General features: G+C 36.6%; 1 protein-coding gene across 3 annotated transcripts in view; it reads right to left on the reverse strand.

Annotated features, from left to right (window-relative positions):
* The window catches only part of PTGER3 (prostaglandin E receptor 3), a 201356-nt gene that overhangs the window by 161616 nt on the left and 13671 nt on the right, over positions 1-26069 (reverse strand). For 2 of the 3 annotated variants that reach the window (XM_059135904.1, XM_059135903.1), the window contains exon 2: positions 5538-5717. The exons of the other annotated variant lie outside the window; for it this stretch is intronic. In XM_059135904.1, coding sequence (XP_058991887.1) covers positions 5538-5717 — 180 coding nt within the window. The remainder of the gene's footprint in view (positions 1-5537; positions 5718-26069) is intronic. 3 annotated transcript variants of the gene reach the window in all.

The raw sequence follows: 26069 nt of genomic DNA on the forward strand, positions 1-26069 counted from the left end.
CATTAGGTAAGAGAAGAGGGAGACAGTAAAATATTTCATACAAATTCCATATATACATGGAAAGAAGAGAATTTAGTAGTCAGTGATGACTGGAGTGAACTTAACACCTGATCTTACAGAAAAGAATACTGGCCACTCCTTGCTTTTTCCTACTGACATTCACGTGATAAAGATAAACGTGGTGCCTTCCTCTCTTTGATTCTGTGGAAGGGCCTAAAAGGATGAAGAAATTTAACAAATTGCAAATGTATAAGGTTCCCTCCGTGTCTTTCTTTATGTTCTCTACACCCCCTCCCTTTGCGTACTTGACATAAGTACATTTTCAAAAGTTGAAAGAACACTGGAGTGTATCAGTAAGTCATATGCATTTTTCTGTGTTTAACATTATCGCTTTGACTCTACACAAACAGAAAATAAAGAAACCATTTTCAAATAACTGTTGAAGTTTGGTGATTGGCTACTTTTTGTCTAGCTATCTGATCCACTTCAATTAAGAAGCCAAAATATTCTGTTTCTAAAGCAATTGACAAAAGACTGTAAGAGCTGCACTTTTTAAAATGACTTCAGGGGTGGAATCATCTCCAAATGCTCAAAAACTTGGAAAAATCTGATTTTGTTCCTCATGATCATCTCTTTCCTTTCTATCTTTACTCCCATAATAAAATTGTTCCGTCAAAGCAGACTTACTAAAAAACAGACTTAGATCTGTTTCATATATTAAGGCATAAGCCTGCTAGAAATATGAAGCTGTTCTCTATCCTCTTAAAAACAATACCAATTTCACCAACAGTAAATATTTCTATTACTTTCTCTTTGTTGAGAAAATGAATAAACAGGTTGGAGGCAAGGGGTTTGGGGCCACAGTCTCGTTCCTAATGAAGAAATATGTAATCCAGTAAATATTTAGGTCGTTGATAATATTAAATTGATTGACTTAAAATTTTGAAAATGAAAGAATTTTGATTCTCAATAAAGAAAGTAAGTGATATATAAATGAATATGGATGGTATATATCTGATTCTGTTTTTCCAGATAATCAAAATATACTCAGTTTATGGTATCATTATGTCATGGTTTAAAATTCAACTTGTATAAATTATAAACCTTTAAAATAGAATCTTTATTTTAGGAATTATAAAATAGAGAATATATAAAATAAAAATTCTGTGCTCTATTGTTCCTTAAAAGAGTAGAGAACAAGGACAAGTGAGAAAGAAAATGTTAAGGGGCATGTTTTGAGGATATCTTTCCATCTGACTTTAACATGAATTGTTGATCTTCTTGTAAAAAAAAATAATAATTCCTTAACTCTAGACTTGGGGAAGTCTTTCTGAGAAGGGCATAGTCTCAGTTTTTCCTTTGTCACTTGGAGAACAAGTTCACTCTGCACTATTCTTTTTATTTTCTTCTGTTTTATGCAAGGTGGCTCAATCCAAAAAAAGGTATTCAAAGAAGACAGGTAAAAGATTTTACTGGATAACTAGAGATATGAATTCCTAATAAAACTGAAATCTTTTGAGTAACTCAGCTTAATATGAAATTTCTTAATATGAAATCAGTATCTATATAAAGGATTCCAATCTAACAGAATTATAATTTTAACATTTACCCTAATTCTCTGTTTCATGCTTCATATGTAATCACTAGTTAGTTGTCTTAGAATACCGAACTGCTACAACTCTTTAACATGTGCATGTGAGTTTTAGGTTGATTTTCAAATTGGCTCTATCAAAATCTATGTTAGGAAACATCACAGATGTATGCCATCTCTTATCAGAATTTTATTGCAATTCAGATAACAGTCCTCTAAATATAGCCACTGTGTTAAATAGTCCTCCTTTTTAAAATGATATTATCTTATGCATTGCACAATTCTGCACATTTACTAAAACCTCAGTTTTAGCGATTTGGGGATGTATGTGAGCATAAAACCGTCAATAAACATCTCTGAAGATTTGGCATGGGTGATGGTCTAAACTTTTCACATGGGTAAATCATAGAAATTTTAATTTTCTACATTAAGCTTTTAATATGTTCTTAGGAATAAATACTCTGCAATCTTTCTATGTCACTCATCTTCTGGTATCCTGTTTATTTTGAGAACAGCTTTTGGGGTTAAATATTTAAAAACAAATATGAATATATGTGTTTAAACTGTGAACAATAAAAATTTTTCTACTTTCTGTCTCTGATTTAATCCCAGTACAAAAGAACCATTAAGTGATTGCTGACACGGAAAGATTAAAACTAATCACAAATTAGGACTCAAAGCCAACAGATAAAAAGTATCAATGAATAAAAGATCTAATTCACTGGAAAATCTATTATTAGAATATTGTCACAGATTGACCACCTTTGAAAAATAGTTATGTCTTGAGAGTTTCTAGTTGGTCCATCACTCTACGCCAGCATGGTCCCAGGGTCTCTTACAGTTAACTTTTACATGAGCTTCCACAATTTTATTCTATAACGCAGCCAAGAGATTTTTTATATAATAAATAAATGTACACTTTTTGTGCACTTTTTGATTCATAGTCATTTAAATCTGTCAAGATTAAACAGATCTACTTAAAAATATCCTGGTATACAGCCTTAGGCAAATTTTGATAAATCTTAAGATAAAACATTTAAAGTAGTTTTGAGATATCCACTGCACCGATTTTATTTGAAACATAAAATATTCTTATTGGATATAGCACATCATCCTTCTCGTCTATGACAGCTTAGCTGCATAAATTCATCATTTGGAAAATTAGCCCTGCTATGTACAATCTACAGTAGCTGATTGTACCTTAATTTCTACATTATCCTCACTTCTTCCCAGGTGGTTTCCTAGGCCTTTAATTTTTTTTAAATCAATACTGTCAAGTTAAGAATCATCATAATTTATGCCCACATCTTCTTTTCCTGCTCAGACAGATACATAGATAAACAAAGTATATGAGGAAGAATTTAAAGGCCAATAAACTTAAACTTGGAAGCAGATTTTTAATGCAGTGACTTCAGATGTCTGTTCACTTTCTGACCACATCTAGGGCCTCTGTACAACATTTCTGAAATCTAACTTCAATTATCATCCAAAGGTTGAAATCATTTGGGGCTTATATTTCTTATCAGCTTTTCCCTGGACAAACCAATGGCTGGCCTGATAACAAAACCCACTCCATTTACATCATTTTTCCTTCTCCACTTTCTTTTCAACCTTGTTGAAAAACTGCCAGATGTGTCCACTCCTGCCACATATCACGGGCAGAAATTTATTGTGAACTTAAGGATAAGTGTCAGGTTGTTTTGTCTTTATGTATTTCTGCGCTTGGAGGAAAAGTGGTATTTCTTTGACAGTAATCTCCATCTCCATTTGGAAGTATCAGTCTCTTAAATTATTAATACAGATAAAGCACTTTGTTGTACAGTAATATGTTACTACACATTTGAAGGTAAATTCATTTTTCTGAATTAAAGAAACAGAGAGCGTTCACCTCATTAGTATGATGGACTATAATGGCATGTGGCCCTTCAGTCATATGGCAGGCACCTTACCAAGACACACTTGGCTTTGGCAGCCATTCATTCATTCATTCATTGAATAAATGCTGAACTCTTCTTACATTTCAAGTGTTGTACTAGGTGCTGGAAGGGAAAACCCAATCCCACTCGTACCACTTAAGTCCATATCGTGTGTGTGTGTCTATCAGATTATGACCTAGGACCAGAGGACGATTCAAGAGGGAAGGCCTCTTTTCTGTAAGGTCATTTAAGTGCACATTTTTCCTGGGACAAAGGAGGTAGCTTTGTCTAATTCTTCATGAGGTGACTGGTGGGATAATCCAATTCTATATCATAGACAGATTTTATAACGGGGTTTTAGTATTAGGTTCTATATCATCTTTTTTTTCTACAACATAGATTAGTGGAACCATCATGAATTACATAAACACTCTCAGCAGACCTTGTTTATCCACTCAGTTTGACATGGTATTCATAATAATAATAATAAATTGATTATTCCCAACTGACCTGGATGGTTTATATATTAATCTAATAGATATGTAGTACCTATTAAAATCAACTATTCCTCAAATGCCTACTAAACACGAGGGGAAAAGTAGTTACTATAAAGAAATATAAAATAAATCTCAAACTTTTAAAATTAGGAATGCAATAAGGCAAGCTGTAGATTACTATCTTCATGAGAAAATGTTAATGAGTTTGCAAAATGAATGCTCCAAAGGATACAAAGAGCATTTTGTGTAGGTCTCACTTAAAAGATTGTTATGTTTTTGGGGGAAGTTTTTCTGTTTGTTTTTTAAGTGCCACTCTCAAACTTAGTGTAATAATCTACTTGTGTCAAAAAGATACCTAGCTTAGTTATAAGGTTTGTACACACATAGAGTGTAAGAAAACATATTAATAATAAATATTTAGATACAGAGCTACTTTGAAGAGAGAATAGAGAAAGTGCTGTGAGGGGCCAATTTTCTAATTCTATAAATAGGCCAAACTATAGAAACTCTTTATGGAAACTTCAAAATATTTAACGGAGTTAGTATTAACTCTATAGAAATTAGAGTTAGTAGTTAAATATCCAGAAGACTAGAGGATACTTTTGGTGGAACAATCAGGGAAGAGAACTAACCACAGCACCTGTATTTAGTTCTCAAATCAGTTCTTAAATAGCATTTTGAAAAATCACTTTCCTGACTCTCCAGATCGGATTTATAAATCTTACCCAGGCTTTTAAGAATGAAAAATACATTCAAAAAGAAGAACATAGAGTGATTTGGATAGTCATAAATCCTGTCATATTTCAAATAAATGCAATTGGCTCTTATATAGGAGTAAACATAATTACCAACACATCCAAAACTTAAACTTCGTTAAGTTCAGCAGATAATTTATGCATTGAGCAATATTTACATCAACACTACTGAATATTATAGATACATTTATGTTTCTTATCCTAATGCAACTTTTTAAAAAATGTAAGGGGAAAAGAGTGACATGGAGAGATAGAAAGAAAGAGAATACAGAAGATCAAGGTCTTTGGACAAAGGCAAATTACCGCCTATCTCTGATGATCTATGCATTCCGTCCCCCATGTACTCAGTACACTGGAATATTAACTTTCCCCACTCCACCCCCACCACAGACCAAGATCATTTATATAACAAAAAATGTTTTCATCCCATAAATAATCACATATTCAGCTACACATGGCAGAGACCCAAAAACACTAGACTGTTAATAATATATTTTCCTTTGTTTGCGTTTCAACACTTTTGGCACATAGGGGATTATCTAGGCTTCTGAGACCATTTAGCCTTATATCAAAATTCTCCTTCGATGCATAAACAGTGGCATGCTAGAGATGCCTAAATTCACAGTAAGGTTTATGGCTACTTTGTTGCCAAAAGCTGTGAACATGCAAGTTGATTAGGTGTTTTCTTTCATGCTCCTGTCTGTATTATTTCATTGGATAATGAGATAGGCTGCCCTTTCTGTCCATCATTAGAGCAGCTGGAGACAGCATTGGCTACCTGACAAAACTTTCGAAGAAGGATCTTTCTTAGCAGCAGATAAACCCAGGGATCCAAGATCTGGTTCAGTGAAGCCAGGCGCACAGCTATTAAGAAGAAGTTGCATTCTTTCAGCTTTTCAGTGTGAGTCTTGCAGTGCTCAACCGATGTCTGATTGAAGATCATTTTCAACATCATTATCTAAGAAAGAGGGACACGTAATTGTTCCAAAGATTAACAAGGTCACATGCATCTCTTCTATACAGCACTTTGCACATGGTTTACGGTAACTTGGTTTTAGATTAAAATGATTAATTCAGGCAAAATTTATATTCATAGGACACAACCCTGAATGAATACAAGGCATTCCTACAGATTTTCCCACATTTTTGGCATTTGACATGATGTAGCTTTTTAAAAAGTACCCATTCTCAGGCTCTTGGTTTTGGGGATTTAAGAAGCTTGAAATTCCAAAAACACATCTCAAAATTAGCTAAGTTCATCTGTCTTGTCACAGAAAGTACCAATAGGTTGACACCCTAATGAAAGCCAACACTTCAACAAACCAAAACATATTTAATCTTAAACTTCAGAAGTTCTGAGAAGAAATTACAGGGAAAAAGGAGAAGCAAAAAGGGGGGAAATAATACTTGTTAGCATTTTCTGAGTCTTACAATTTGCCAGGGCTGTGTCAAGTTCTTCATATGCATTGAATAAACAATGAAGATGGTATTATTACCATCTCCTTTTTACAACTGCAGAAGCTAAGTTAAGTCCTGACATAAAATGGCTGAATCGGACTTAAATGAGGTTTACTAACAACACTTGACATACGCCGCTTCACCTTTTTTTATTGTTATTGTTTTTTTCTCTTCCTCTTCACAATATACACAACACTAGAACTAAACTCCTAGAAGGCAAGATATGAGACTATTTCCCCCCTACTAGTATAGTCTCTATACCTAGACCAATATGTAATAGACAGTGCTCAAAAATAAAATATTTGTGAATAAATATATAATACGACATATATGAATATATGGCATATAACATATATAAGTATATTTATATTTGAATGAATAAATATTTGTAATTTCTATAGACGAGGACAAATGAAGGTTCACATACTTCTCAAAAGGTATTCAGGCTCATTAATAATCAGAAAAATGCAAATTGTGAAGAAATAAGAAACCATTTTACACCCACTAGTTTGACAAAAATGAAGAAAGGAGACTTTTCCAAATGTTGGTATGGGGGTAGAGCAGTAAGGACTCTTTTCCACACCACTGGCTGGCATGTGAACTGGAGTAACCACCTTGGAGAATAAAGTGAGCACTATTTCACCTGCTGCCTGCCAGCCGTCCTGCACCTAGGAATATACCATCCTTAATTCCTGCACCAGGAGTTCTATATATGGCTGTTCATTACAGTGTTACTCACAACAGCAAAAATCCCAGAAAGAAGCCAAACACAAGTTCATATTTGCAAGCGAAGAAAGGTACTGACTTTATAACTGGCTCCTAAATTCATTTTTCTAATTGTGCATGACGATGAAGCCCTTGAAATGTGGCCAGAACAAAGTGAGATGTTGGAATACATAATGACTATCTAATGAAATGATAAGATTTTTGATATATTGTATCAAATACAATACACTATTAAAATCAACATTGCTTCCTTATTATTTTATTATTATTATTATTATTATTATTATTTTTACTTCTTAAAAGTGCCACTACTGGAAAATTTAAAATTGTATATGGGGCTTGCATTTGTTCCTCACAGTACATTCCACTGAACCCAAGGTATCTCTTGAAGCCCACACATATTTGGATGTTTGTCCTTAGGACATCAAGTTAAAGTCAACATCCCTGGGGCGCCTGGGTGGTTCAGTGGGTTAAGCCTCTGCTTTCGGCTCAGGTCATGATCTCAGGGTCCTGAGATTGAGCCCCACATCGGGCTCTCTGCTCCACAGGGAGCCTGCTTCCCCCCACCTCTGCCTGCCTCTCTGCCTACTTGTGATCTCTCTCTCTCTCTCTGTCAAATAAATAAATAAAATCTTTAAAAAAAAATAAAGTCGGGACACCTGGGTGGCTCAGTTGGTTAAGCAGCTGCCTTCGGCTCGGGTCATGATCGCAGCGTCCTGGGATCGAGTCCCACATCCGGCTCCTTGCTCAGCAGGGAGCCTGCTTCTCCCTCTGCCTCTGCCTGCCTGCCATTCTGTCTGCCTGTGCTCGCTCTCTCCCCCTCTCTCTCTCTGATAAATAAATAAAAATCTTTAAAAAAATAAATAAAAAATAAAAAATAAAAAAATAAAGTCAACATCCCTGAACATCCAAAACACGCTGCACCACAAACCCACAATCCCAGCAATGGCACTTGCTTGTTTTATAGCCATCCTGGCCCAATATGTCAATTATCTTTGAATGTTCCTTTTGTCTCACCCTCTTCAATGACTTTTGCTCTTGTTCCAACCTCATTTTAGTTCAGCTCCTCCACTCATCTGAACTAGAGCTATAACAGACATCCTAACTAAATTCAGCATCCCAACTAAATTCCAGCTCTAACCAAACCCTCACTAGCTAAAAAAAATTTCAACTTAATCTTTTTGGACAAATTTGACCCACAAATTCTGAAACCAATCACTGGCAAAGGACATAGAAAATTCCAGGTTTTACTTATAGGACAAATTCATCCCCTGGGGCTTAAACCACCCTACCAACTAGTAACTGAACAAAATTATGGTTCTACAAACAAATAAAAAGAGGGGACTATGTAGACAACCTTCAGATAGTCATATATTTTTACTCTGTAAATTTCTTTCAAAGCAATTTTTTCCAAGGGATTTACTCAATAAAAGCAAAACCCTTGTATAAATAAGTCAATGTTCAGTTGACTTCATTATCTATGTTAATAAGAAACTATAAACACATAAATCTCTAACATCAAGATTAAAGCTTAATAAAATATGGCCTATTTGTATAGTTGTATATATAAGAATTGGGTGAAAACAGAATATAAGATAGTTCATATATATAAAGCTATATTGTCATTATAAATAAATTATGTGAAAATGCAGATTTGTGGAAGGCAATGGAATTATTACTATTAATAATTTACCATTAAATAATCATTAAATTATTTTTAAAACTGTATGTACATAAAAGCATTTCAAACAATTAATGAAAGTTTTATTTAAAGGTGGTAATTGCCTTCATTAACAAGTATAAATTATTATACACCAATTTTTAAAAAATCAATCTACATCAGTATCTTCTGATGCTGACTCACGGTCCTGTGAACTGAGTGCTACCTCTCAGTGTGTACACAGATGGCCGTCAAAGAGATCGACATCTCAGTTCCTAGAACCTGTGAATATGTTATCACATGTGACAAAAAGGATTTTGTAGATATGGTTCATGGTAAGGGTCTTGTGATGGGGAGATTCTCCTGGATTACCTGGCTGGGCTCCATGTAATCACATAAATCCTTAAAACCTGAGAACTTTATCCAGCTCTGGTAAGAAAGAGGGAGTCAGAGAGATACAGCGTTGCAGGTTTTTAACATAGAGGAAGGGAGCCATGAATTGAGTTAAGGAATGGAGATGGCTTCTAGAAACTGAAAAAGGTAAGGAAGTAAGTCTCCGATTCTCCTTCAGAGGCTGGAGAAAGGAATGCAGCCCCATGAATAATTTGAGATTAACCCAGTGAGATTCATGTCAGGCTTCTAACAGAATTGCAAGAGGAATTGATCTTGTTTTAAGCCACTAAACTGATACTAATTTGTAAGAGAACTGCTGTAGAAAACTAACACACCTACAGATTGAACTCTCAAAAGATGTGGAGAGGGGATGGGGAGGAAATTTACCTGAAAATGATTTAACCTCTGTCATAGATACAACAGCTCAGTAAGCTTGTTTACTTTGCTCACTTTCTTAGGAAACTTTTTTCATTTTTATTTTTATTTTTTTTTAAGGATTTTATTTATTTATTTGACAGACAGAGATCACAAGTAGGCAGAGAGGCAGGCAGAGAGAGAGAGAGAGAGAGAGGGAAGCAGGCTTCCTGCGGAGCAGAGAGCCCGATGCGGGGCTCGATCCCAGGACCCTGAGATCATGACCCGAGCGGAAGGCAGCAGCCCAAACCACTGAGCCACCCAGGCGCCCCAGGAAACTTTTTTTAAAACATAAAGTAAAAGTAAGCTTAATCCTAACTCCTATTTAAATAATCTCAATTTTTAAATTTGCAACATGTAAAAATGAACCCCTGTTGTTCTAGTAGCATCGATTAGATTTCAGTGTTTGATTAAAAGGTACAAAATCATATTTTCAAAAGTGTTCCTTTAAGAAAAGCATGTCTCTACCAATTCCTTTTTCTCCCTTTTATAAGCTATTAGAAAGGTTGTATTTTGTTCTTTTAACCCCTCACCTCATCCAACAATTAAATATATTTAGCTGCCTACCATCTTCCATGAAGTGCTCTGGGCTTGGTCTAGAATCATTGAAAAAAAACTAATTTAGGGCTGTCTGGGTGGCTCAGTCGGTCAAGTGTCTGACCCTTGATTTCTGCTCAGGTCATGATCTCAGAGTCATGAGATTGAGCCCTGCATCAGGTTCCATGCTCAGCATGGAATCAGCTTGAGATTCTCTGTCTTCCTCTGCTTCTCCTCCCACTTGCATGCCCTCTCTCTCTCTCTCTCAAATAAATAAAATCTTTTTTTGTTTGTTTTTTTACTCTTCTTAAGCTTTATTGTGTTTTATAGAACTATCCCCATCTCCTATTCCCACAGTACTCTCTACCCTCAGTTACAAGAGAAACTAGTACAGGTTTAAATGGATTAGATCAGTCATGTTTTTTCACCTAGGCTGTCTCCTGGGCAGAGCCCATGAATACCTTAGAAGAGAAGTAGGTATGCATGTCTACTAATTAAGTTGAAATACTGTTTGGGCTATGGGTTCCACATGTGATATTTTAATTATGCTACTAAACTGTATAATATCATGATAATAAAATAGATTGACATAACAAAAAGAGACTATAAAATTCACATTTGATCATTTTGATTTTCAAAAGAGCCTTTGTAAGTTACATGCAAAATTATTCCTGCTTCATATTTCTGAGCTGAAATTTCTGGTACTCACATGGCCTACTTCGCACAAATATTTTAAAGGAAAAATAAACCTGGGAAAAGCACTCAATTATACAGAGTCTATGAAATAAAGACAGATATGCCAAATAAAATACTTCATGTACAATGATCATATTTTTTTTCTAATATTTTTCTAATATTTTCTAATATTTTTTTCACTCATTTCACTGAGTGAGTGATCACTATGAAAATTTCAAATAAACAGAGTTATCATACTGACATTTCTCTTGGTACAGATCTCCAGAGATTTATGCTTTCTTGTCAATTTGTTAATTACCCTTACAAATAAACAGTACAAAATAAAAATGTCAAAACTGAACCTCTGAATTCCCCCTGTGATATGCTATATTTCTCATCCAACAGAAAAAAAAACTTAAAAAAAAAAACCAACAAACTCACTTAAATAACATTTTCATTTTTTTAACAAAATGAAGTATTGAAATTCCCCACCTTTTTTTTTAATTTTTTATTTTTTATAAACATATATTTTTATCCCCAGGGGTACAGATCTGTGAATCACCAGGTTTACACACTTCACAGCACTCACCAAAGCACATACCCTCCCCAATGTCCATAATCCCACAACTTTTTATAATATGGAAAATTAACAAAATTGCTAATTAAAATGGGGTTTCAGTCATTTCACACACATTCCTTCTTGATTATTTCAAAATTAGCTTTTATGGGGCTACTACTTTTTTTTTTTTTTAAAGATTTTATTTGTTGATTTGACAGACAGAGATCACAAGCAGACAGAGAGGCAGGCAGAGAGAGAGAGAGAGGGAAGCAGTCTCCCTGCTGAGCAGAGAGCCCGATGGGGGACTCGATCCCAGGACCCTGAGATCTTGACCTGAGCCGAAGGCAGTGGTTTAACCCACTGAGCCACCCAGGCGCCCAGGGCTACTACTTTTAAGTTATTATTAGGCTAATATAGGTTTCATATGCCTTACATTGATTAGTTCTCCGTAATTTCCCATATTTACTATGGACAGTGCAATGATTATGGAATTATGAAGCCAAGCTCTGTAAGCAATAACTGGCATCTGGGGAGAGACACTAGCTTTTCCCAGAAATCATGAGATGCGAAATATGACAATAACTAGAATTAGTGGCAGTAAGCATGATATTGTCATTTCCAAATGGCAGCAGGGATGGAAGTAAGACTCCCAAATCCATCTAATCTGGAACATACATGCAAATTAGCATCCATCTGTTGATATCCCAATCCTTAAGGAGCTAAAAAGTGATTACAATTTTTGCAAATATTTTTCAGACATTCAGACTTTCAGAGAAAACCTTTGACTTAAATGTGTAGATTTCTAGTAGAAATCATTTTTCCTATTAATCCAATTCAATTTCTTACACAAGGAGAAAAGGACAAAAAAAAAAACCAGGGTGCTTGGACAGCACAGAGCCTACTTTTTTAGCAAATGCCTGAATACTCTGCATTATCGCTCCTTCTGACCAGCCTTTTATACTGATCTGGTCAAGGGATTGGTAGAGTAATTCTGGTTGCCCTGAGATGCCCCTCTTCTGCCAGCGTCTTCTCCAGGGCTCCACGTGACTCTCCGAGGCCTCTTGCCTCTCCCTGCTTATCAGCAGGAATAGAAAGTTCTTTTTGTACCCATGATAACCAGGAACACACTATATTTGTTCCCCCTAAATTCTTTAACCCTGGCCAGGGTGAGGGGCAACTACTTTGTCCCACTTAAAGGAAAAAAAGTGCTCTCTCTCTCTTTTCCAGTGATAATGATCTTATAAATGTGCAAAGCACTAACCAAGGAGACAGTTCTCAATATTCTGCATTTGGACTTTGTTTTACTGCAGCAGGATTTATAACTACACCTTTAAGGATCTTTGGTGTTCACTTCTTAATTCAAAAATGCTTTGAGTTATAGGTCATAAATATCTTTTGAAGATGATAAATGAATAAACCCAGAAAAATTAACTTGTGGGGGAGGGAATAAAATTGCTTACTTGTTGTTAGGCTACATTTTGTAGCTTTTAGGCATTTCCAGTTTATCCCTAGTGTAAATGTGTAAGAGAACTTTCCTCACAGCCAATTTTTATCTATGATGTTTTGTTTTTCATAATCCTCTGTTGTCAGGCTAAGGGAGAAGAACCTGCTCTACTGGAAATTCCCTCTATCATTTGATAAATGTACTACATTATAATACACTGAAACCAGTCAGGGCCATTTAAACCACTTAATTACATAATTTGAAGGACTATCATCGGAAGAAGCTTCACTGTAGATTTAAGAAATAATTGCTGTCTTTCTAGTCCTGCCTACAATGCTGTTCTCCAGTTGCCAAATCATCTTAGTGTTCTATGCTCTACTGTTTCAGAAACTATTTCTGCCTTATCTAATCTGAAAGATGAAAATAAACAGCTCATAAACATTAAAATTGTTACTAGACATCATGTTATTTCATCTTTGCTATTATGTAATTTTATAAAATTTTTCAAAACCGTGACTGCTTTCACCATGTGTGATTTTCGGCAAGCCACTTACCCTCTATACTTTAATAAACTCACAAGGAAACAAAAGGGCTGGCCCAGAAGGCCTCTTACATATGTAGGTACATACCTCTATGGTTCAGTTTTTTCTTATCTAGTTCATGGCAAAGTTGGAAAATGAATAAGGATTTAATTACAGAAAGAAAAGGTAACAGGTATTAAAAAAAGACAATATTCCTCTTCAGTAAAACCCCAAATGTAGCTTTTGGAAAACAGGAGAAAGAAAAACTATAAACTTAGAAAATGGGCAAATGAATAGTACAAGGGACTAGATTCATAAAGCTTTTGGGAAGATGTTTTTAGAAGTAGCTGACTTTGGCAAACACACTGACCAAGAAACCCACCATAAATCTGACTCAGCTCTGCATGGAGGCTGGGGACGGGTTACCAAATTTTGGATCTTAATTTCTCCCTTCTCTAGAACATGATTAATACGCGCTTACCAAATATCTTCTCCATCTAGTAATGCGGTGGCAAAAAGGAAAATGAGATGAAAATGATTAAGGTCTTCCATATACAAAGCATGTCTCTTCCCAAGCCCCAGGCTATTGCGTATGTTTCCAGAAAAGAATTCCCTGACGTTCAGGGATAGACCAGTGGATACTTGAGGAATACTAGGAAATGAATGTTTTCTCTACATGTCTGCTTTCCTTAAATTTCTACCTAATTGAGTGTATTTTCTCAAAAGAAAAATCTAAACTTTCAGGATGTTTGGTAATGCAGAACCATTAATCGATCACTGCAGAGGGAACCTCCAAATGGTAAAGAAGTCTGTAGCCAGCCACCACTTTATTTAGTACATAAGAATTACCATCTCCTATCAAGTGGTATAAATTGTAAATTCTGTTTGATATGGCTCAGTAGAGTTCATTACATATGTTATGCCTACATAGCTAACTTCCTATTAGAACAGTCAAAAAATATCAGTAATTAAGTATTCAAATTCTGGCTGAAAGGGGCAGGGCAAAACATACTATATAAAAGTATTTATTCCTTGAATTATAGAAAATAAATGAGCTTTGTGACATACATGTCAGAAGGGTGAACTTTATTACATTTTACACCTTTATATCTCCGGAGTCAAGTGAAAGTCCAGAAAATATGCCTTTATCAAGATTTAAAGAACATTCATCCTTGCAAATATTTAAATTTAAGATAGTTTTCTTTTTTCTGCCAAAACACAGTTTCATTTAAACCCAACATGCTGAATCCTGTCACCGACTCAGAGATCCACAGTGTTAGTGACAATGACGGTGTTGTATGCTGATAGATGGTAGCTATACTTGTAGTAAGTACAGCATCTCGTATAAACTTGTCCAATCACTATGCTGTACACCTGAAACTAATGTAACATTGTGTGTCAACTATACTCAAAAAACATTTTTTTAAAGAGTAGCTAAATGATTAAAGAAGCAATCGGGAGATGTGGGCTGTTTTGTGTGCAGATATTCACCTCAAAAGAAAATTAGGAAAACTGTAAAGGCCAACAGTAAGGCACAGAGCACAGTTTAAATTACGGGACAACCACTGATTTGCATAATATATATGTATTTCAATGGTGCCATTTAAAATGACATTTTTGAAAAATATTTAATAACATGAAGAAATATTCAGGATGTTGAGAGTAAAAAATAAAAAAGTTTATTACATAGAATCATCCAATTTTAAAAACATCTCCAGGTGGGAATTAGGGCAATTTTTATTTTCTTCTCTATTTTTCTTTGTTTTCCAAATTCTCCACAACAAATGTGTTCTTACACACTTGCAAGAGAAGCATTATATGCAGGGTAGCTGGAAATTTCAATGTAAACAATAAACATATGAAATAGTTGATTGACGAAATATTAGTGTCACAATCCACCCTGGAACCATTATATGGTCATGTCTGGTTGGATTCTTAGGTAGTCGATGTTTGCATAATTTAACAATCAATAGGCAAACAGTCTGACACTCTATAACTGATCAAAACATTTAACTTAATCATCAGTTCGTTATGGCTTATTAAAGGGAATGTGATGTTTGGCGGCCAATTACTGGCTTCTGTGGTTCATGGATAGCACAGTCACCACATGCCAAGGAATCCCTTCCTGCGCCACAGCCTGTGAGCAGTGCAGACTGACTGACTGTTCTAACCCAATGTGATAAATTCTTATTTAACCTGATCTCATGTCAAAATGACACTCTCTTCTGGAGCTATGCTATGGGAGGACTGGATCTCATAGGAGGATCTTCATAGGCACATCTTGTACTTGGGATGAACACCAGGGATTATGGGCAGGTTGGGGTCTCTCTCTATTCATAGTCTCCAACCTTCCAACCTTGTCTCATTCCCTAGTCACCTCTCTCTCTCTCTTCCATTCACCACAGTAGCTATCTCACCCATTCTCCACTGTCCTTCACCTCACAAACTACTTAGGAGCTTCTCACCTTCTCACCACCAAGTTTAGCATCTGTTCCTCCTTGCCTCTTGTTCAAACAGAAGAGGTGTCCCATCTACCTAAGACTCTATCTGTGCCCTGGATCTCATCCATCATGAATGTCAAAGGACTTATTTGTTTTCAGTTATCTCGTTCTTTTAACTTTAACTTTGGCTTTTCCCAAGTATCATAATAACATATCTAAATTTCTCCTACCTTGAGAAAATAAAACCTTCTGCAGAAATCTCACCTCCCTACCTATAAAGCTCCACAAGTTATAGTTGAATTCTCAAAAGAGTTGTCTACTTCCTTATCTTCACATTTATTCTTAAACCTACTACCGTGTGGCCTGAGTGCCCACAGATCCTTAAGAAGCACTGTTCCCAAGGCCACCAACAAGGTTTCAAAATCCACTAGACACTTACAAGCCTTTCTAGAAACATTCTCTTCCCTAAGAACCAGGTTGCCAAAGGTACAGCTTGCCATTTCCCAAATATTCCCAAATATTCAATGTGCCATTTTGACTTGAGTTTCTTACTAATTTCTCTGCTACCTTTCTGGATGATCCTTTGCAGTCTTTTTATGGATCCTGTTTCTCTACCCATCCTGAAAATGTTGGCGTTTTGGGGTCCTATCTTAAATAACGGAAGGTTGCCTCCCCTTCTTTCTCTGCATAAACTCAGTGGGTGACCTCTTCTACCCCAATGACTTCAAAATCCATCTTTGCACTATAGGCTATACCTCTTCTCTGAGCTCCAGACTGATTAAATTGGCTGCTTATAGCAGAGTTCTGCCTAGATGTCTCACATCAAATTCAATAGTCTCAAAACTGACATTATCTTCCTCAAAGTTGCTTCTCTACCAATCTTCCCAATTTCAGTGAACCCAGCTCTCTAAAACAGAAGCCTAAGATTTATCCTTGATTCATCTCGATTCATTTCTCTTGTACGTGCACACTTCTCTCCCCATTCTGTCTCATTATCCATAGTCCTCATGTCTAATCAATCACAAAGTCTCCCTCCCATTAACTTCCTAATACATTTTTAAATCTATAATTTCTCTCAACTCCATTCCCATGGACCCTAAACCCAGACCACCACCATCTCTTGTCTGAACTACCACAATAGTCCACTACATGATTTTTTGACCCTCCATTCTGATCCCCTCCATGCTGCCTACAAAGGATGCTCCTAAAATAAAAATTTTACTGTTATTCCATTTTGAAAAGTTCTTCAACAGCTTCTCATTGCCCTGAGTGAAACCTTTAAATGAGCATTCAAGAATCATCACCCTGCTGAGCTCACTAGCCTAAATTCTCAGCACTCTTTACCCTCAAATCTATATTCCAATCACCTTGAACTTCTCTGATTTCTTTACAAGTTCATCTTGCTTCTAAACTTCTACAAATGTGGACCCCTAAGTCTTATTATAACTGTTATTCCCTTCTCTACTTGACTAATTCCAACTTATTTTTTGTGTTGACTTGAATTGACTTGAAATGTCAATTTATCTGGTGTTTCCCTTGCCAAAAACCTAGTGGGTAAGTTTTAATATAGACTCCCCAAATTCTTTATTTCCTTTATCATCTCTTATCCTTTTACATTGTTGCTGCTTTTAATGTGTTTCTCTTCATAGATCAACATTGTTAGAAAACTAGGGACTATTTTGGTCCTTTCAGGTATATCTGAGGAAGCACCTAGCACAGAATATATTACATTGTCAATTTATAAATATTTTTGAATTAACGAATGAATGGTACAAAGAGTACCCCCTCCCATTTTGGGGTACCAGATTTTAGAATTTTTATCTAATGTGCAAATGAAATATTTATCCCTATTCAGGTCTTTTTGTTGTTGTTGTTGTTTCTGTTATAATTAGCCAGGATAACAGCTTCAATTAAGGGACTAATGGACTTCAAGTACATCTCTTATCACTCTAAGAAGGGAAGAATTTTTGTGTATTTAATAACAATTTTTCTTGAAATATATCTCAAAACCAAAATAAGACATGCATATTATCACAGTCTTTAATAAAGCTATTTGTTATCAGTTTATAGTAAGTCAAATTTCTGTTATTATAAAAAGTGTTACATAGGATTCCAGTGCTCCTTCCTTAGAGAATTCTTGCCCATGAATATGAGACTGTAGCTTATATGTATATTATAATACATATTTAAAATACCCTTCAAAGTCTAACAGATAACACATCAATAAAAGTTTAATTTTCTTAAAATAGTAGTTTAATTTACTTGTAAAATTCTCTGCCAATGTTAGGCTTCTAGTCAGCATCAGCACAGGAACTTTCTAACATTACATTTAATTCGTTTTCTTTTTCCCCAATACCAAACACACCCTCATAAAATTTACGAGCTTTCTTTATAGTTAACCCTTGCGGTGTTGACTGTAAACAGGGCCTAAGTAAATATGCAGTGCCAGATCCACAACGGAAGGGGCTTAAGGTGTCATGTTTTGGCATCACTTTTTCTTTGACATTAAAAAGAACATTCTGTGATTTCCCAATCATGACAGGATGGTCTGTCTCCAATGCCTAAACCTTTCTAAAGAGAACTGTCTTAACGGAGTTTAACCTGCATTTTTCCTGCTTGTGTGAAAAAGCTGCAACCAAACATTCCTGCTGACCCTTTTTCCTTCTGGGTCTGCCAAGAATCAGCATTGCAAACATCGATTTCCTTATCCCACTGAGCTCACTGCTCTGCTTCATTAACAGGTATGAAGGCATATAGCAAATGGTAAAAGACTCAGACTTACTGACTATATAACTGCTATATAAATATTATTATTATTTGTTATTCTTTTTCAGACTTAAGTATTAAAAGGAAGCATAAAAGACTCCCCTCACTGTTGCCTCCCAAGTACATGGATTCCAATTAGGAAGAATGTGGCCATGACGCCACAGAATGGCAACTTGTTATGTCCATAGAGAGACACAGTTCCCTCTTTAACTCCATTACTCCTCGAGATTTCTGTAGCTGTCTCATATTACATCTTCACGATCACACCTTCCTTTCAGGCACCACGTATATGGCAGGTAAAAACTATCAAGTGCCTGTGTTATTTACTTATAAATGATAAATTTTATTTTTCAAATTGTTCTTCTGAAAAGATTGTGCTTTTTGTTTTCAGAAAGTCAGACTTTATAAAATCACTTAAAGTACAGTTAGCACTTACAATTTTGTACCAGGTTTGAGGAAAGTTTAAAGAAGACTGAACTCACAATTACATGGGATATAGGAAAATGGAAACTTGTAACCTGTTCCTCTTCTATGGTTTGTCCCCTTAGGCTGCTTTTATCTCATCTGTTGGCTTAGTTGGATTTATACCATTTGGTCCAAGAGCACAGTAACTAATGGGAACCAGAAGAAAGCAAACATGAGAAAGAAACCAATTTTTCACATGACTCAGAAGCCAAACTCCTCTGAAGACTATAGGTTCCTAAGAGAAGATAACCAAATCCCAACAACGGAACCCATTGGCTCCCTCTCTCCTTAACATGTGAGTTCCATGAAGGCATTTTACTGCACTATTTAGCTTCCTAGGGAAGATCTTAAGCAAGTAATTATAAAACTATTCCTCTTACTATCTTAGGGACTTCCACTGATTTCATTTTAAAACCTGTATTTGATGTAAGTGTTTTCATAAATGCTTTTGCAGGAATTGGTGAATAGATCTTATCGGCATTTTCAGCTCCCTACCCCATTGGACCAGAGCAGTTCTGTTTTTGTCTGTTTCTCTACAGAGACTTTTTGAAATAGTTTCTCCAGTTGAAACAATTGGAAAGTCAATGGCCTAATGCAGCTCTATCCAAAAGAAATACAATTCTAGCCACAAATGAGAGCCACAAATAAGATTTATAGTAACTGCATTTAAAAGAAGCAAAGAAACATGTAGAATCGATGTTAGTAATATATTTTAATTTACCAAATAGACCTGAAATGCTATTTTGATATATAATCAATATAAAAATTATTAAGATATCATACTTTTTTGTACATACTGTTCAAAATCTGATGTATATTTTACACTCTCAGTTTGGAGTTACCACATTTCAAGTGTCCAGTTACCACATGTGGCTAGTGGTTACCACAATGGATAGTGCAGGTCTAGGGCTTTAGTGCACGTGCATGTGTGAGCTGGGAGGGAGGGGCAGAGGGAGAAAGAGAGAGAATATCTTTTTTTTTTCTTTTCAGCATAACAGAATTCATTGTTTTTGCACCACACCCAGTGCTCCATGCAATCTGTGCCCTCCATAATACCCACCACCTGACTCCCCCAACCTCCCACCTCCCCACCCCTTCAAAACCCTCAGGCTGTTTTTCAGAGTCCATAGTCTCTCATGGTTCATCTCCCCCTCCAATTTCCCTCAACTCCCTTCTCCTCTCCATCTCCCCATGCCCTCTGTTATTTGTAATGCTCCGCAAATAAGTGAAACATTTGATAATTGACTCAGAGACAGAATATCTTAAGCAGACTCCACACTTAGCATGGAACCAATGCAGGGCTCAGTCTCACAACACTAAGATCACAACTTGAGTTGAAATCAATAATTGGACACTTAACTGAATGAGCCACCCAGGTCCCCTCAGGGCTTTATACTTTTTGAGGGCCTTTCACATATATTCTTTCAATTAAACTGCACTGATCTCATCACTGTAGTGTCTACTATTGGCTGCCTATCCAACATCCATTCTTCCATCTCCCCTTATCATCAGTACATGTATTTTTATCAAAGTCTAGGTACTCCAGAGCTGACCTCATTGCTATATACTAGAATGTCTGGATCTGGGTTGATGATGGGATCCCCTACTACGCAATGAGATACAAGAGCAAGTGCCCTGAGGGTATCTGGGGGAAAGTTTCTACATTTTTAGGAGTGAGCCATAGAAAAACACAGCTTCTTACTCCTGTTAGAAGTGAATTAGAAACCATGTACACTAGTCCCCAAAAGTAAACAGGGGATACATTCCAAGACACTCAGTGAATACCTGAACCCACAGATAATACCAGACCCATATGTACTATGTTTTCACCTATTTATACATACCTATGATAGTTGAATTTATAAATTAGGCACAGTAGGAAATTAACAATAACTAATAATAAAATATAATAATCTTAATAACATACTAAATAAAATTTATGTCACTGTGGTCTCTCTGTCTCACAATACTTTACTGTACTGTACTCTCCCTTCTTCTTGTGATGATGTGAGGTGATGAAATGAACCCATGTCATATGATGACATGAAGTGAGGTCAATGATGTAAACATTGTGACATAGCATTAGGCTACTACTGACCTCCTGACAATACATCAGAAGGAGGATCATCCACTTCTAGAACTTCTAGACCATGGTTGACTGAAACCATGAAAAGTGAATCTGGATCGAAGTGGGGAGTAAGGGGAGGAAAGATGCTGTACTACCGATCTTTCTAAAACCTGAGAGGAACAAGCCATCACCAGGATGAGGCCAATACTGCAGACTGCAAAAAAAAAAAAAAAAAAAAAAAAAAAAAAAAAAAAACAGGACAAGTCTTGGTCCTTGATAACAATGCTAAATTCTGGATTAACCAACTCTGAAGGCTGCCCTCACTCTGGATTTGCAGTCAGGTTTCACTATTCTGAAGGCAATATATCATTTCTCATAACAACTGAAGGCAAAATAATCGTACTAAAAAAACCTTTGAGCAACTTTTGAAGTATTGTTTTTTCCTTTGTTATTTTTACTGTTTCCCCATTGTTGCTAAAATTCCTCATTGTTTCGTTGTTATCCCCAGGGCACCTTCCTAAACATCCTTTTTTGTTTTTCCCTGCTTTGGACACCAGACATTAGAGTAGCGGTTTCTAATGCTTCCACCCGCTGCTTCTAATTAACTTCTCTCTTCCATTACAAAAACAATGTTATGTCTCCCATTCTTGTCTATCCTGAAGGTAGTTTTTAATATTTCTAAGGCTTGTTATTACTAACAACAGGGAAAAATAAAAGTAACACATAACAGAAAAGGTATGTTTTCTAAAATGCTCACAAGTTGTACTGCATAAGTAGTGCACAATACTCTAATTAGACACAGCTGTCTTGGTAGCTCTGGCATCAGAAATACTTGGGTTTGATTTGCTCAACACAATTTGCAAACTCTGGACCTTAAAGCAAGTTGCTTCCCCCATCAAGTGAATAAGTAAAGTAAAATAAAATAAAGAGATAGATACCATACGCTTTGAAGGATTTATGAGAAGATTAAATCCATGTAATTTATGTAAAACTTTAAGGGCCAGGATTTATACATTGATATTCTGATTCCAAATCTAGTGTCTTTTTCACTTCATTACAACTTCATTTTTTTCCATTTGTCCCATAATCACTTATTGAGTGGTTGCTATGGGCCAGGAAAATGTATAAATTAGTAAGGCAAAGTCTCTGTTCTTAAGCACTTTATAGTGTACAGTGAATAAGACAAATAAATGAATATTAACAAGAGGGAGACCGTACAATTTGGTCATTTATCACATAGGCTATAACACCAGGCAAAACGGGATTTGAAAGTCAGCTCTGCTTTTTGTTGGCCATGTATCTGGGACAGTGACTTAACATCTCAAAACTGCTTTCCTCCTCTGAAAAAGGAGATAGCCGTATCTTTTCAGTGTTGTTGACAGAATGTAATGAGATGATGTCTGTGAAATGCTTAGTACTGCGCCTCCTATAAAGTAAGCATTTGTCTACTGTGGACAATCGTCTTCATTGCCATAATAAATATTATGACAACTGTAAATACAACTGTGCATAATGAAGTGATCAAGGTATACACAGACACTATGGAGTAGAGGGTAAGGCATTGAAATCTGTCTCCAGGATCAGGGAAGTTTTGCCCCCTAAAAAGCAGATACTTCTGGAGAGTTCTGAGAGACAGAGTTCCTACTGCTGAGTGGGAAATTGTGTGAATCATCCTAGGAACTGCAGATTGACCTTGATGACTTAAGTTAAGGATGCTGGGGGTGGGGGGTAGAAAATGAATAGTAGGTGAGACCAAACTCAGGAGATCCCAAGGATTAAACTAAGGAATCTGAAGACTTTTCATCTGGGAGAGAGGATGCTGGATAGTACAATGCCTGAATTCCTTGTGAGCGAGTCCCTGTGAGCACACTGAAGTTCGTTTGCCGGGACTCTTTCTCTTCTCCACAATTATAAGGCAAAAAAAGATGAAAGCAGGTTTGCAAGACTCCCAATTGCACTATATCATGCTGCAAGTTTTAAAACTTGTCAAAACAAATTTTCTGAGTTTGACTGTAGTCAAACACTTTCCCACTAAGCAAAGAGAACTCAATAAACAGTTTTATTTGTTTTATAAATAGTTCGGTGAAAAGAATAATATTTGTGAATTGTACTTGCTGGAAAATGTTTGCCTAGTAAAACTATCACTGCATGAGTGTTCTAAGCCTGAAAAGACAGACCACTGGCTGAAACTGATGTCACACCTTTACAGAAACCCCTCCCATGTTGTAGGTACCGTGGTGAATAGAACCTTTGGAGAGTCTATTGCAGGACAAGTGAAAATTCTCACCTTCTACAGGGATTTGCAGAGTATTTTCCCAAAACCCAAGTTGCTAAGAAGGCCAGTCAATCAATGGATCAATGAGATTCTGCAGGAAATCGTTAATCCCTGTGATTATCTGACCCAGCCAACTTGTGTGATTTTTTTTTTTTTTTTTTACTGTTCTCATTCATTCTGTTCTTTTTTGTGCAATTTCAATGAAGTATTAGGACAATGTTTTAGTAAACCAATAAAAGTAGAGACAACTAATATGAAACAAAACATTATAGCACAAAAAGCCTCATTTCTACCAATTTCTAGGGGCATAATTGGGGAAAATTGTATAATCCTTGGAATCTTAGAATGTGCAACCGAAAAACAGGGAAGAACACCACACTGATAAACTGTTGTGAAGATTCAATTAAATAATATCTTAACAGTAATTCTCAAGTACTGGCACGCAGCAGTCGTTCAGGAACTATGTCTTTTTGTTTTGTGCATCTCTTCGGCTTCTTGTCCTTCGGTCTTCTTTCCACTCCAGCCCATTAAGTGACAGGCACACACACATATGGAGGCACACACAGGGCTTAAAAGATACATTGTTACTGTCACAGTGTTTCTAAAAGTGAATTTGATGGTAACAATGAATCCATACCTGTTCCTCTTCTTAATGCCTCAAGTCTGAAGAAGTTTTTCTGCATATTCTGAGAGAGAAATTCCAGCACTTAACTACACACTATCACCTCCTACCTTGAAAACAAGATGTCGCAGGGGCCTGATTCTTCTTCTGGTGACCTCTTGAGATAGCCGGGGGGGGGGGGGGGGGTAAAAGCCCTAAGCTAAAGCAGCTAGGTTTGCACCCAAAACTCTGAGTTTGAGAGAGTGACATAAACAAGGGAGCTCTGGGATGGTGCCTCCCAGCCGCATGCAGCGAACTGTCTTGCAGCATGACCTTGGCAGTGTGGTCTGATGCTCAGAATCCAGAATAGCCTGGGGACCCTGCCTATCTTCCAGACGTGGTCTGACAGCTTCTTATGGACCCCATGACCCCTGGATATCCTTTTGATATATGTCCCATGTGCTTGGAGTCAGAATCTGTTGTTTGTGATCAAGAATCAGGTTTAGGGAAGAGACTAGAACTCTGAAGTCAGAAGATTTTTCCAGGCTTCCTGAACCTGATTTATAGCATAATTTAATTAGAAATAGATGCTACAGGGGAAAAAATTCAAAATGTACCCTAATGTCTTTTATAGAACAAAAGCTAACATTTAGAAATTTACTTCTGGATCCAGGCAAATCCTCAGTCTATTCTTGGAGGAAATTACTACCATTAATAAATTCAAAATCTGCCACCCAGCAAGTTCACTGTTAGCATGTCTACTGATTTATAAAGAGAAAGTTACAAGATTAACATCAAATCCAGACTACAATTCACCCTTTATGGCAACATCAAAAAGAACTGTTTTCTTCACTGGGCATCTCATTACAGTGTTAACAGAGCGTGAGCTTTCAGAGCCTCATATGGCCACCTCTGTTCCACTGTAAACCTCATATTACCCTCTTACCTCACTTCTGGACAATTCTCTGAGCCTAAATCTTGAATTGTGGCCTAACAAAATTTACATTAGTCTTTGAAGATGAAGCAGGGTCCTGAGATTTTTTGTCATGTATAACTGTTTCTTGTATTTGCAAAACAAAAACATTATAATAAAGACGAAAGAAAGATGTTGAAACAGTGCTGTGTGATGACATAATCACTGAAATATTGTATTGCTAGGAAAGCAAAATGAAACCCCCACATGCAGACTGTAAATATAAACCCATTAACCAAAAGCTTAAAAAAAAAAAAAAAGAAAGAAAGAAAGAAAGAAAAACACCATAGGACTTGGCCAATGAGCTGCAAAGCTATGCCTTAAATTGATTCCTTAGAAGAGCCTGATTTGGGGATTCTGACACATGGCAAGAAACGAAAAATACGGAAGGAGACAGTCCTGGCTTTAGTCTTCCAGAGGGCCACCGCCAACCTCGACACTCCTGTAATTTATGTGAATCAAGCAACGTTCTCCCTGTCTCTGTCTCTCTGTCTCTCTCTCTCTCCTTTTAAGCTTAGTTTGGTCTTCTTCTGGGGATCATGATTCTTATGACATCCTATTATTTCATAAGCAAACTTACTTACTTCTCTTTCCCTGGGTGAGTACCCTGATGTACGCCTCAGGGGGAAAAGAAAAGCAACCATGAGATAGAACTTAATCCTGACTCTGCCCATTATTAGCTGTGTAAGTTTGCAGCAGTCACTTCCTTGTTAAGGAGCCAAAGAGAAAGAAAGCCTTTTGTGGACAGAGCCATCTTACTACCAGAGGCCCAGAGATGAAGAGAGGACCCTATTTCTTGTTAGAGTCAATGGGCAGGGATTAAAGACATTTTAGAATGTCTTATAGAATCTATCCTCAAATCCCTTTCGTTGTGAATACATCCAGTTCTCCAGCTGTCACCCTCTCTCACCTGGATAATTTCAGTACCTTCTCTCTGGTCTCCCTGCCCCTGCTCTTGCCTTTCTGCAATCCAAGTTCTTCTAAAAACATAAATCCAATAATGTCACACCCATTATTCAATCCTTCTAGTGTTCTCTTGAAATAACATCAAAACTCCTTAGTATGGCCTGATCTAGTCCTGCCCCAGCATGGTCTCTTGACCTCAATTTATAGCACTCTACTCCCTCCTTCTCACTTCCCTTCAGCCACACGAGTCTACTCTGTCTCCCTTGAACACACCAGGTGAGGTCTTTGCTGTTCCCACTGCCTAGAATGTCCTTCCTGTAGACCATCCATACCTGGTTCTTTCTTTCGTTCAGGTCTCAGCTAGAATGCTATCTCTCAGAGGCATTGTCCTCTGACAATCTACAGAAATTCCCTAGGCTTCCTCTATC

Source organism: Mustela lutreola, chromosome 10 (assembly GCF_030435805.1).
Source record: "Mustela lutreola isolate mMusLut2 chromosome 10, mMusLut2.pri, whole genome shotgun sequence".
Lineage (NCBI taxonomy): Eukaryota > Metazoa > Chordata > Mammalia > Carnivora > Mustelidae > Mustela > Mustela lutreola.